The sequence below is a fragment of the Magnolia sinica genome, chromosome 9, assembly GCF_029962835.1.
Source record: "Magnolia sinica isolate HGM2019 chromosome 9, MsV1, whole genome shotgun sequence".
In the NCBI taxonomy this organism is placed as follows: domain Eukaryota; kingdom Viridiplantae; phylum Streptophyta; class Magnoliopsida; order Magnoliales; family Magnoliaceae; genus Magnolia; species Magnolia sinica.
Window position 1 is genome coordinate 71546629 of NC_080581.1, and position 14242 is coordinate 71560870.

Genomic DNA, 14242 nt, shown 5'->3' on the forward strand with positions numbered 1-14242 from the left:
CCTAACGGTTTTAAGATATTCGGAACCGGATCTGGACCATTAGCACCCTAAAACTGAACCAGAACCGGACCGTTAAAACCGGTTCAATTTCATTTGTGTTGTGATCCATATGATGAATGGTTTAGATATTGTATAAGGTATGCAAAAATACATTTATGGAAACAATCAAATGGTGCATTGTAAACCATAAATCATGAGTCAAATATAGAAACAATCGAAGGGTTCTTGGTTCGGTTCCAAGTTCGATTGCAGGTTCGGTTCCGTGATTCGGTTCTACGAATCGATTCACGGTTTGATTCAAATCTACATACCTCCAAAACGAGAACCAAGGCAATGTAAGTAGTTCTTTGATCTTTGGAACCGAACCAGAATTGGAACATTGCACTTTAGAGAACCAGACCAACCCGGACCATTTGGCTGCTTCTGGTCCAGTTCCACCAGTTCGATGTGCACCCATAATCCCCGCCCAAGCGGGAGCGTGGGCGCACGGATTAGGAGATTCTGGGACAACAGCTTAGTGGGTGCATCTTTGGCCGTGGGGCCCATCTTGATGCATATATTGAATAATCACTCCGTCCATTAGTTTTAACATTTCGTTGTAGGGCACAGTCCCAAAAATGAAGCAGATCCAAATCTTAAGTGGACCACCCCACAAGAAGTACTAGTCATTGAATCCCACCATTTAAAACCTCTTCTGGGCCATAGGAATTTTTTAACGGTGGACGTTAAAAACTTCTTGTGTTCTGTGTGACCTTATCAACAGCATGGATGGAAAATAAATATTATGGTAGGCCCTAGGAATTTTTTTGATGGACGTTCAATGACCACTCTTTCTATGGTGTGGTCCACTTGAGACTTGGATCTTCTTAATTTTACAAAATATGTCCTAAAATGATCTGGAAAAACTTATGGACGGATTGGATATACAAAAAATACATCATGGTGGGCCCCACCGTCAGGGACTCACCAACTAAGCTGTTACCCCGGACTCACCAAATCCGCCCCCGAGAGGGAGAGCGGGGGAATGCATGAATGGCCGCTCTTTTCAAATTCAAACGTCTTCTCCTTCATAAACATATCAATGGCTGTCGGTACATCATCCGAACCCTTCATCATACATCACCAACGGCTACGAATCCCCGAAATCTCCATCTTCTACTTAATGGCGCTGATTGTGGGGCCCGCTTGGATGCCTACACCAAGGCTCGGTCCCTCCAAAATGGCAAGCAGCTCCACGCATACATGCTCTACTCTGGCCTCCTCAACAGCACGACCCACCACCACCTACGCTCCAAACTCGCTGCCATGTATGTGATCTGTGGGGCCACCGATCATGCCCGTCGGATATTCGATGAAATTCCGAAGATCACGATAAGCACGTTCCTGTGGAATACCATGATTAGAGGTTATGCTCAAAATGGTAGATCAGAGGATGCAGTCTTTATGTTCGATGAAATGCTCTCTTCTGGTCGGCAGCGTCCGGATAACTTTTCATTCCCTTTTGTTCTCAAGGCCTGTGCTGATCTGTCGCTGTTGAAATTGGGTATGGAAATTCATTGCCAAGCTGTGGTTGGTGGATTTGGAGGTGATGCCTATGTGCAGAATTCTCTCATTGCCATGTACATGAGCTGTGGAGAAATAGAGATGGCTCGGGTGGTGTTTGAGAAGATGCCTGAACGGACCGTGGTCTCTTGGAACACCATGATAGCTGGGAGTTTCAAGAATGGATTCAGTGAGGAAGCCCTGGGGCTTTTCGACCAGATGAGAGATGCGGGTGTAGAAGCTGACTGTGCGACTGTTGTATGCCTGCTGCCAGTATGTGCTCATTTGAAGGACTTGGCCCGGGGTAGAAGAGTCCATGATTTGGTTGATGAGATGGGGTTTGGGAGTCATCTCGCGGTGAGGAATTCGCTGGTGGATATGTATGCTAAGTGCGGTAGCTTAGTGGATGCACGCAGGGTGTTTGATGAAGCCTGTGAGAAAGATGTGGTCTCATGGACGGCCATGATTGGAGGATATGTCTTGAATGGTTTTGTGCATGAAGCATTGATCCTTTCTCATCTGATGATGCAGTTGTCAGTAATCAGGCCGAATTCAGTGACTTTGGCTGGTTTGCTGTCGGCTTGTGCGGGTTCATCTTCTTTAAAGCATGGTAAGTGCATACATGGATCAGCTATTAGGCATGGGCTCCAATCTGATGTTGTTGTGGAGACTGCGGTGATTGACATGTACATGAAATGTGGCTGCGTGGATCTTGGATACCGAGTGTTTGCAAAAGCTTCAAGAAGAACAGCCCCATGGAATGCGATTTTGTCTGGTTACAATCGCAATGGGTTAGCAAGAGAAGCAATAATGCATTTCAAATTGATGCAGATGGAAGAAGTTTACCCTGATGCAGCAACCATGACAAGTCTCCTTCCCTCTTATGCCAATTTAGCAGATTTGCAGCAAGCAATGAATATACATGGCTACTTAATTAGGTCCGGATTCCATGAAAGGGTTGATATATCAACGGCTTTGATTGATGTCTACTCAAAGAGTGGGAGCCTTGATTATGCTATCAATCTCTTTGAGAGGCTGCCCAACAAGGACATTGTCTCTTGGAGTGCAATCATATCTGGGTGCGGAATGCACGGGCATGGTAGAGCTGCCATTTTGCTTTTCAATGAGATGATGCAATCTGGGGTGGAACCAAACCAAATCACATTCACCTCCATGTTGTATGCGTGCAGCCATGCTGGTTTAGTAGATGCAGGATTGCATTTCTTCAACAGCATGGTGGGGAATCATCACATGAAACCACGTTTGGATCACTATGCGTGTATTGTCGATCTTCTTGGTCGTGCAGGCCGGCTTGGGGAAGCACATGAGCTGATTAAAACGATGCCGTTTGAGCCCAATCATGCAGTGTGGGGAGCATTGCTTGGTGCATGCGTAATACATAAGGATGCTGCCTTAGGAGAGGTTGCTGCTAAGCATCTTTTCGAACTAGAGCCAGAGAATACTGGGAACTATGTATTACTAGCGAACCTTTATGCTTCAATGGAGAGGTGGGAAGATGTTGAGGCTGTGAGGAATATGATGAGTAAAAGAGGATTGAAAAAAACACCTGGGTACAGCTCAATTGAAGTTAGGAATACAGTGCAGGATGTGCTTCCAAGATTTCTTGATGTGGGGGCATTTTCATGACTCTGTTACTCGTGCTTGTGTTGCCATCTCTTACTGCAGCAGCCAAATCCAGCCCAAGTGGGCTGGGCTCTGGGTGTATGGGGCCAGCCTGCCCATTTTCATCCCTATTATCCACAGGGAAGATGAGTTCACGAGAAGGGTTCACCAAGGACTTAAAATATGTGCAGGTACACGTCCTGATTCATTATTTTTCTATGAACTATGTAGAAGTAAAAGGAAATAGAAAAGAGAGAGAGAGAGAGAGAGAGAGAGAGAGAGAGAGAGAGAGAGAGAGAGAGAGAGAGAGAGAGAGAGAGAGAGAGAGAGAGAGAGAGAGAGAGAGCCCTCACTAATTTACATCATTGATTTTTTATCATTTTCTCTTGATTAAACTGAACGTCTTATTCAACTCACTACTGTATCCAACTGCAGACAAAAATTTGCTTAGCAAAGCTTGCTTAACATAGCTAAGGCAATGATATGTTAGCATGCATGAGTAAAATGATTAAAAAGAATTTTTTAGGACCATTAATGTGAGCCATATGACTATACGGCCATTACAGCCGACCTAGATGAATAAGGGGCCGTATGGTGGTATGGCCCACCTAGTCTATGTGGTAAACTTAAGATACCCATGTCATATTGTGACATGGCTTCATAATGCCAGACCTATCAATTATGAAGCCATGCATTTGTCTTGGGAGCAAACACACATCGTCCGTGCTTCTGTGCATGAGGGCACATGCGCGCTTCTGCAAATGTGTCTCTCCGCACATGCGTGTTTTTGTGTGTAGAAATAATATGGTTGGCCACCAAAGCCCAACCAAACCTAATATAGGCAACCCGGACTCAGTTTTACTCAGGTTGGGTTGGTTGGCCCATGCGTCGGTCTGACCCATTGCTAATATTACTCTTAGGCTGCTTCAAGTTGCCTCATTTGAGATTATATACTTCCTAGTTATCCCACATGCTGATGTCAGCATCATCATCTTTGTTATGTGCATCCTCTTCTCACTCCTCCCAACTTACGTTGAGTCTCATTGGCACATGAGATGATCACACACCACTCTATTGGCACTTCTCTGCTTCATGCCTTCAATCCCCAAGCTTCTCGTCTCCAAGTATTACCTATTATATTAGGGTCAAAACCTCTGAAGCATTGTTGGCAGGAGTAAATGATGGAGAGCTGTTATAAATGGTTTGATGATGTGCAACAAAAACCAAAGGTAGCTCCATAAAGAGGGGAACTTGTTTAAAGTTGAAGGGCCAAAAAAGAGGACGAGAGGAAAACCTGAAAGGGCATGAGTTGAGGTGGTTACAACTTACAAGGGATATGAAGGTTGAAAAAATTGCCGAGTTTAGGTCCTTCAAGACTCTCTCTCATGTGAAATCGAATGTTTGTTTTACTAGACTTTACTGAATATTAATTCTTTGAGAGTACCTACATAATTATTTATAAATCCTTCATGAATGCCTAGGGGCTTGGGAAAGAAACTATCGAGTTCTCTAATTACTGATTTGGATCTTTATAGTTGTAATGTAAATGCATTCCCTTGACATAATCATTGAAAGCCACTATATATTTAATGTTGTCTTTGTTTTTTGATGTATTTCTGTTGTCACTAACCTTTGGATCTTTTTTTTTTTTTTTCCCCTGGAAGGTGCTTAGGAGAATGGTGCCGTATGCCCGAAGCAGTGCAGACCTTCTAACGAAGTTGATTCTAGAGGGCCAGACGGATCCTTATAGGTGGGAGGTGAGGCAGAATAATCTTGGTTTTAGTTATTTGAGTGGCTTTGTATTTTCTCCACCCTTAAAACTTCTTATCACATTGTACATGGATCTGTTCTTTCAGTGCCTGTTCCGGCCTCCTTTGAACAGCTATGACGCTGTAATTCTTCTACACAACGATAAACTGCCTTATCCTCAACGCCTTCTTTTCCTATCTGAGATGAACCAAGGTTTGTTCTACTTCTAACTAGTTAATTTGTTGGGATATTGGCCATCTACTGTGCTTGGTATGAAAGCACTCATGTCATAAACTTGTGCGGGAAGGCATGTCATTCAAGGGAATGCAAGCAAGGATTTCCATCCCTACATATCGTTTGTAAATAAACAACAGAGCTTTGACGAAATAAGGAATAAGTTGATGGTGAACTTCGATCCAACCAGTTGTTTTGTTGAGGATCTAAAGGTAAAGGTGAAAATTTTCTTATATAATCATGTGTTATACAGTGAAATTACAGATGTTGGGATGAAGTAGAACTTGTTCAACGCATTTTGTTGGAATGAAAAAATGAAGTGACAAATGTTTGATTTTGATCACAGAGAAAGTTCCCTGACACATTCAAGGTCTGGTATGATACTCTTAGAGGCGATGCCATTGGCCTTACTTGGGCGAAATCAGGGTTAAAGGTAACCAAAGTTCCACTCTAGTACTCTATTTGCTATCACACTTGGACATTGTGCGGGTTGCAGACCTCATCTGCTTTAGGCCCTGTTTGGGATAAAAGAATTGAGAATGTGAATTTGGTAAATCCATGAACTTGACAAATTTATAGATTTTTATTGGATATGTATTTAACAAATTCCACTGTTTGGGAATCAAACTACAAATCCATAGATTTGGGGCATTTATTGCATGGGAATTACTTGTTTCATGTTTGCAAGAGTTTCATTTTTGAGGATTTGTCAAGTCTTTAGTTTTTAGACATTTGGATTTGCCCCAAACCCATGGATTTATGGAGGTGTGGATTTGGGAAAGCTGCGAATTTGGCAAATCCTCAACAAAAAACAAACAAGGGGTATTTGAAACCCATGGATTTCACAAATCCTTGCCCCAAACCTCTCGCCCCAAACAGCCCCTTGAGAAATTTGGCATGCTGACATCTTTATGCTGTTATATCATAAATGGTAACATTGAACAGTATATTATGCTAACTTTAGTTCGTAACACAAAATAGAAAATATCTCTAGATAAATAAATTAAGCAGTATATGTAGTACCCAAAAAGGGGGAAAAGGGAGACAAAAAAGCTATAAACGAAATAAAATGCTTTTCCCATTAGTCACGTGGATGTGTTTGACATGTGTACCTGACACATTTGACATGGTGATCAATTGAAACAAGGCATCTTTTATGTTATGAAACCTGTTTGGAGTAAACGAGTCATAACTAGAGAATGCATGTGTTCAACTGATTGACAAGTAGCACATGCAATTATGAACCCATTGAATATGATGAAGCATTGATGGTTTTGATATTTTCTTGACAAGATTCTTGGACTGAGCTTGCTGTAACCACCAAGTCGTTTTTCTCAGAATCCTCCTGGAAACAGTCAATAAGTCATTTGGGGGGTGGGGATATCGGATATCTATACTATACATAACACATGTACCTTCTGTCCAATTTTACCCTTGCAATTAGTCACTGGGAGGGGTATTAACAAGTATTTTTTGAGTCTAACTGGCCCTTCAACTGACGGGTATTTATGTCTTTTCAATTCATGGATGAGAGTAGGGTGCTCTCGCTTCTCTTCCTCTGTGTTTAGCCCACATGTAAGCATTGTATGAGGGGACAGTGAAACAAAGGCTCTGTGGGGCTCACTGTGATCACTATGTAACATCCCTACCATACATCTATTGTGCGGCTCAGGTAAGGACATCTGCCCAAAAATGAGGCAGATCTAAAGCTCGAGTGGGCCACAACTAGAAAAAGTGAGCATAGGAGGCACACGTTGAAACCCTTCTAACTTTTTCTCTTACTGCGTATAGTCCACAGTGCGTGTAGCCTCACCCTTTTCCTCATACTCTTCCTCTGTTTTTCTCTCCCTACTCTCTCCACATGCATTGCATGTGCCATACCCCCTAGTTGCCTCAAAGAATTCATCATTTATTTACATCCACTCCGACTAACAAATTCATCCATCCTTTCTACTTTTGGTTTTAAAATGGTACAACTTGAAAGGGCAGTTGTATTATTGTGTAACCAAAAGTACTGAGGATGGGTTTATTATCTGTCATGATGGGTGCTGATCATGGCTCTAACACTCACAGATTTGACTCAGAACTTGGCTGGGTTACACAACGGAATTTCAAGCTGTGTCATTGGGAAACTTGGTACTGGGCCTGACTCAACCTAGACTCGGAGAGACTTGCTGAGTCGACTTGATGGATCTCTCGAGTCAGCATAACTCGGTGACTCGAACCCAATTACCATCCTTTTGAGGCAGGATTTTATTAAAAACAAATTAGTTGGGAGTGAGATTCGAACCCCCAACGTCGACAAAGGCAAAAACCTTATCTAGTGAGTTATATGGAATATTGTTACTTTGTCCTATGTTCCATATTACTTATGGTAGATTAATAAACTATTTTAAATATCCATCAACATTTTTAATATTTCCAAGTTATAATAATTAAATATCTAGTCAAGTAGGGTTGGGTCAACCCAACCTTGCTGAACATTGAGTTGAGTCAATTTTCCAGGTTTTTGAGCTATTGTGCCAATAGCAATTCACCTTGGGATTTTGGCTGACGTATATAGCCAATAAAGTTCCCAACCAATGTGCTACCTATCTTTCTCTTTCGTCTAAAATGATAAGTTCAATACTTTTCTGGGAGCAGTGTAGAGGATGAATGAAAGGGATTGACATTTAGAAGTTCTAACATGATGTCTTTGTTTTGTTTCCCAGAAACGGCAGCAGGAAGAATGTGAGGTTGCACAAGATACAATAGACATACTCAAGGAGGTGGGTGAGGTAGGTAAAGGGTTTGTGAAGAGTGTTTATTATCTCAAAGCCCCAAGGATTCATGGCTAGATGTACTTGAAAACCCTTTGTCTGTCGGCATTTCTTTCGTGGCTGGTACACATTATTTTTTGTTAGTTACAGCAGTGTATCAGTCAAATTAGTTTTTTGAGGAAGCGAATTCTACTGAGGAACTGTATTTATCCTGCAATGAGCACGAGAGCCTTCCCAGTCTGCGTGCCTGAATCTTCCATGGATTTCAATTCAATGCAAAGACGGCTTCTCCAGAAATGAGAAACTTGCCTTGAAATCTGCTGCAAGTGTGGTCCATTTCTGTGTGTTTCAATATGAAGGAAAAGAAGCTATTTTGGTGTATTAGGCTGTGGATAGCGGCCGCATGCCATGTTCACCAGCATACAATTGGGATTTTATTTTATTTTTTGAAGGATACATACTATTGGGATTTTGTTGGACATAGGCCCATGGGGCCCACCTGTGAGCAATCACTAGTTGGTGGGTCCCATGAGGTTTAGCCTTTTTTTTCTCTCTATTGTCTTAAGTTGAATTACACATTCAACTTTAAACAAAGATTTAGATAAGGAGATGAAGATAAGACCGGATAATCTTTGGTCTTATTCAAAATCCCGTTCCTTCACTAGAGGCCCTCTTGTGAAAATCATATGAAGAAACAACAAGAGTAAATAGAGAAGATTAGAAGATTAATATTATCCATCTAGCTTGTCCCTTAAACGATCTAAGCTTTAGATCATAATCTAAGGCCATCTATATCGTAGAATCAAAGGGGTGATTAGATCCATCTACTCCGGTAGTGATTAGGTGGACCGTTAAACCTGAACTGTTCATCCTCAGCTTTGAGGAAGTCCCATATTGTGTAGACCATTGGATCCTGAAGGCCCACTCATATTCACAGACTTTCAGATTTCACCCCTGAAAAGTCCTCGTTGGCTATATTTTTACCTGCAAAAAGCTCTCCCTGCCGACCCCTCCATCTCTCCCTCAAGGTGTGTTGTATGTGCCGTACTCCTATTTCATTGAAGTTAATAAAGCAATTTATTTAGCCCTTGAAAGGACTAAGCAAAATCTCTCCTTCCAAGATCTTCATGTACCTGCCCCCACATGTGCTAGCATGCACATAGATGCAAGATCCAAACTATCCATCAGTTAGTTCATCCACAATGTAGATGGCCTGGTCCAAGATAAGGTTAGTCCATTGATCGAGTGTGCTAGTCTTATGTAACAAGTGTGCTTTGTGGGATCCATCTGATTAGTATGTTTGGTGGGACCCAACTGTTGAACAGCTTGGAAATTGCAGCTGTGTGCGACGGGTGCCATGCAGGATGCACCCGATCGTTCGACTATTGCATCGGGGAACTTTAGCCTATGGATATGGGGTCATCTTTCAATGATCCAAACCTTTTGTGTGATGTGTATTGCCTCGGATGGGTGATGGTCAAAACATTAAGAAATGAACTCTTAGATTGGATGATTTCCATAATCAATATGATTTTTATTTTTTATTTTTTTTATTTTTGGTTTAGTATACCCGATCTAGGGTCATGATGGGCCTAGAAAACCTTTAAGGGAATTTTTAATTACTACATTTGATGTTTGACCACATGTAATGATGCTTTTGCCCTTGACTTTGTAGGGATGTGAGTTCTCATTTTATCCCTATGGAAAAGGTTATCTACGACATTTGTATTGTTTTGATCCACCATTTGATTGTTTAGATGAATTGCCATTGATGGTCCACTATTTAACAGTCTAAATCATGTTGTTAAGTTGGAATTTCTGTCATATCTATAAAGGATAAAAGTGTCATTTCATGTGGTCAATAATAAATTTTACTAATCAAATATATGTAAGTTAACCCTTGGGTATTATACAACTGCATGTGAAAAAGGAGAAGATCCATTGGACAATACTGGGGAGGGAGGGGTTTTTTGGCCTAGAGCAAAAGGGGAGGGATATATATGTCAAAAACTCTAAAGTAGCATAAGGGGTTGTTTGGGACCTTGAATTTGGGGGGATTTGAGGGGATTTCAAATCCCCTGGTTGGTTTTTTGGCACCATAACGTAATTGGGGGTGTGAAATCCACGTTGAGAGCTTGGATTACATTTAAAATCCTTTCAAGAGTTGCATCTGTAATATGTGTCACTAGACTATTAAGGGCTTACTGTTCCGGTACTAAAAGTGGAAAGAATGTGTGTGGCAATCAGAAAATTGTGTTTGGCTGCACCAAATTGGATTGATTAATCATGACATATCTTGAAATTTTATGATATATGATGAACCAAACGCCCTTTTTAGTGTCTAATAGAAACACGATTGGAAAGCCAACCAGATTTTCTATAGAAAGCCTAGAAAAATTGGCTATGTTCAAGTAATGGAATGCTGAGATCCCCAAGGCTCGAAATGGGCAGTGCTCGTTCAAGATCCAGACCACTTTCTGTGCAACCCATCATGATATATGTATTTAATCCATGCCGTCTGTTGATGCAAATGTCCGGTTCCTCCTCTTGGATCTTCGTGTACCTGCACAAAAAGGGGACAAAGGAGACCCTGGCTTGAGCAGGGGACCCTCCGATGCCAAAGTCAGGCCTGGATTCTGGGTCTAAGAGTATTGAGGAGCTTTTTAGAGAGAATTTCTTTCGTACTTTCAGGGTGATCGGGGTCCCTCTTTTATAGCTGCTGGGGCATTTAATCGCACGAGGATTCTCTTCCTGATATTGTGCGCGGGATCTTCTCCTAGTATCCCGGGGATTTGGGTCGTGCCCATCTGGAGCCTTCATCCGATCCCGTGAGCTTCGGGGTTGGAGATCTTATCCCAAGATATCCGGGATGAGGCTTGATCTTGCGATGGCCGATCTGGTAAGGTGGTCCGCCCGACGCATGCCCGGAGTGCGGATGAGTCGTCCGAACCGACTCAACCTTTGTCGTCGGAACCGACTCAACCTTTGTCTCGATTTTGCGAATCATGCCTCGGGTTTGGCACATTCTTAGGCGGCCGAGGCATTAAGTCCGAATCTACGGACTTATATCTTTTGTTCCCAACAGTAAGCCCCCCTACTCCGTGTGTTTCATATGACACTTAGGAGTAGCGAGTTTTGAGTCGGTTCACAACCCAGTCCGAGACAGTAGGTGGTCATTTAATGTGTTCCATGTCGCCTTTGACGGGAGGCGGTTCGGTTCCTGACATCGCATGCGCCGTCAGCCGTCAAATCGCTTATCCCGCCAATGAGGGTTGGACACGTAGCAAGGGCATTATTGTCGTCAGTCGACGAGCGCCACGTGTCGAGTGGGGGAATCGATGCAGTCGTCGAATCATTTCCTCATTAATTACTCCCGCCGTATGGCAATCTTATAAATTGGTGGGGGTCCCGCATTTTGAACTTCTATTGCCATTCCTACTTTCCATTCCCTTTAGAGCCTTCTCAGTCTTTCATCTTCTTCCTTTCCTCTCTCTTAACCGTCAGCGCTTCCTTCCGCCATTTCCGTTTTCCTTTCTCCCTCCGGTGAGTTTCTCCTTCCTCTTTATTAGATAATAATGGCGGATAGGGGTTCTCGAAGTCCCCAGGGGGGAGCTTCCGGAGACGAAGGCGAAGCGCAACGTTTTTGGAATGTTGCGGAATCGCCTTCCTTACTGACGGAGATAGCAGTGGATGCCAACGCTGCTTTTCTATCTGAGAGAGTCACTGAAGTTCCGGCGGAGCGCCCTGCTTCTGTCGTTCCTTCTCGTGGTGGGTCGTCTTTATTAACCCGCCCGGGAAGGCCTAACTTCCCGAGGGGCATGGAGGAAGATGAGGAGGAAGAAGATGAAATGTTGATTGCCAAGGGAACCTCCGATCCAGTTCCTGTCGATAAACCGGCGCATGCCGAGTCTGAAGGAGAAGGATCAGGGGAAGATTTAAGTGGTCCGGTTCCCTCAGTTTTAACTGAGGCGGACTTAGACAGAATCCGAATCGGGTATCATATCCCCGAGTCGGTCATCACCTATCTCCCCCGTCCAAATGACTTACCGGATCACCCTCCTGCTGGGGCGGTCGCCATTTACCAAGTGTCAATGCAATGCGGCTTGCGTCTGCCCCTTCAGGCCATCGTCCGGGGAGTACTGTCTCGCATTCGGATTGCCCCGGGGCAGATAGTCCCGAATGGGTGGAGGAACTTATTCGGGTGTGCGGTGTTGTGGGCCGAGATGGAACAGCCACCGCTTACAGTCGACGAATTTCTCCACCTGTACCAAGTGCGAGTGAATCCGAACTACCCTGGCTTCTACGTCTTCGCTGCTTGGCGAGGCGGAGGCGGTTCCCTGATAACTGACCCTCCCACTTCCAACAAACATTGGAGAGAGCGTTGGTTTTGGGCATGTGGTCGCTGGGAGATGGATGAGTCCGGGCCCTGCGAGGCTCGTGTTCCTCGGACATTCCAGAGGGCAGGTGACTTGGGTTTTCTCTCTCTCGCCCCTTTTCATTTTTTGTAATATTCTGAGTCTGAAGGACTTGTGTCTGGCAGATATCCCGAAGAAGCGGCCGAAGCTCGGCACCAGTGCCTCGGCTCGGATCAAAGAGTTGAGGTCGTTGGATCCGAGAGATAGGTCTTGGAAGGTGCTTCTACAGCCGAAACGCCTTCATCTTGCAGGTCTAGATTCGGAAGTTACAGGCAATTGAAAATGTATCTTCTGAATTTTCTGAATTTTTCCTGACTTACTTCGTTTTTTTTTTTTTTTATAGATCTGCCCGAGGCCCGTCCCAATCTCAGGATTGTTCACGAACCGGCTCCCTCAGAAATGACTGGAGCTCGTCCTCCCCTTAGGGCAGTCACGAAGTTGAAGGCTCCTCCGCGGTCAGCTCTTCTGTCGGAGCCTCGGCCGCCTAAGAGGCAAAGGGCGGTGCGGAAGGAGAAAGAGCCGGCGAGTTCTTCTGCCCCTCCCGTCGTCGTAATTCCCGACCCAGAAGAAAGGGCTGAAGAAACGGCGGTTGCTGCCTCGGAACCTCAGGCGGCACCCGACTCGGCAAACGTTGAGACGGACGTTCCGAGACGGGAGGAAGAGACCAGGGCCGCGTCTTCCGGAGGGGAAGGTGAGACGAGGACCGCATCCTCCAGAGGGGAGGAGACGAACCAGGAAGGGCCGTCTGTCCTGCAGCAAGTGATATCGGGGATGGTTCCCTGGGCCTTAGCCCACGGGGGCGAAAGAGAGTTCGTGAGGCTCTACAACGCCCCGTCATCGCAAACCGTCAGCCATGCAGCAAGGGTGCTTCTTGAACTCGCTCCCTGCTTGATTAAGGCCGGCAAGGAGCTATCCTCGACGCATCGGCTGCAGACTCTTCTGTCGGAAGCCGAAGGGCGACGCGAGGAGGTCGAAATCCAAGTCGGCGTCCTGACAGACGAGGCGTCCCTCGCCCGGAAGGCTGCCGAAGATGCGAAAGCAGAGGCGGCTTCCTCCAGAAGAGCCTTGGAGGATGCGCAAGCAGAGGTTGCTCGAGTACTGGCTCTTCTCTCCGAAGCTGAAGAAGAGAACCGGCGAGTTCTCGCAGTTCATGCTTCGTGCGTAGATGAATTAGCTCGGGCTAAGCTTGAAGCGGCAGAGCATATTCGGCAGGCCGACGAGAAGACTCGGGAGGCTGAGAAGGCCAGGGACCAAGCCGTCCAAGCTTTCCTTGAGTCGGCGGAGTTCGAGGACGAGAGGGACCGCTTGTTCCAAAGCGGATATCTGGAATGCGTCAAGGATATAAAAAAATCTTTTCCTGACCTTGACCTTTCAGAAATCGAGGGTGGAGCAGCCTCGGAATCCGAGAACCCGGACGTCGCTGCTGAAGACACTGCTGCTGGGGACGAGGCCGGTGCATGAGGACAGTTACCAGGGCCCTTTGATTTTTTCTTTCTATTCACTTTGATGTATTCACACATTGTATTTGTATGTGTTTTGATGAATGAAGAAAAAAAAATGCTTAGCTTTATTCATTTGACTTGGCTTTAATCTTTCTTAGTTCAGAGTCTTTAAACATTGAGTACCGAGCTAAGGATAGTAGACCTTGAGGTGTTCAGCGTTCCAAGGGTGAGGCAATGGTTGTCCGTTTAGGTCTTCTAGCCGATACGTTCCTGGTCGGATGGTGCCCGAGACGATATAGGGTCCTTCCCAATTGGGTCCCAGCGTACCCGACCCAAATTCCTTGGAGTTGGGAAAAACTTTCCGGAGAACCATATCTCCCATTCGAAACCTTCTAATCTTAACTCGGGTATTGTAGAACCGAGCCACTTGTCGTTGCCGCGCCTCCGTGCGCAGCCGCGCCATTTCCCTTTGTTCGTC

General features: G+C 44.8%; 2 protein-coding genes across 2 annotated transcripts; both read left to right on the forward strand.

Moving 5' to 3' along the window:
• The first annotated feature begins 553 nt into the window (after window positions 1–553).
• LOC131255640 (pentatricopeptide repeat-containing protein At5g39350) lies at window positions 554–3328 on the forward strand. The gene has a single exon (XM_058256407.1). It carries the CDS (start codon window positions 1033–1035, stop codon window positions 3187–3189), a length of 2157 nt encoding a protein of 718 aa, XP_058112390.1. The 5' UTR covers window positions 554–1032; the 3' UTR covers window positions 3190–3328.
• Window positions 3329–3777: 449 nt separating this feature from the next.
• LOC131255641 (uncharacterized) lies at window positions 3778–8089 on the forward strand. The gene is made up of 5 exons (XM_058256408.1): window positions 3778–4922; window positions 5022–5131; window positions 5222–5360; window positions 5495–5581; window positions 7860–8089. The coding sequence occupies exons 1-5, from the start codon at window positions 4755–4757 to the stop codon at window positions 7983–7985; spliced, it is 630 nt and encodes a 209-aa protein (XP_058112391.1). The 5' UTR covers window positions 3778–4754; the 3' UTR covers window positions 7986–8089.
• The last annotated feature ends 6153 nt before the right edge of the window (window positions 8090–14242 follow it).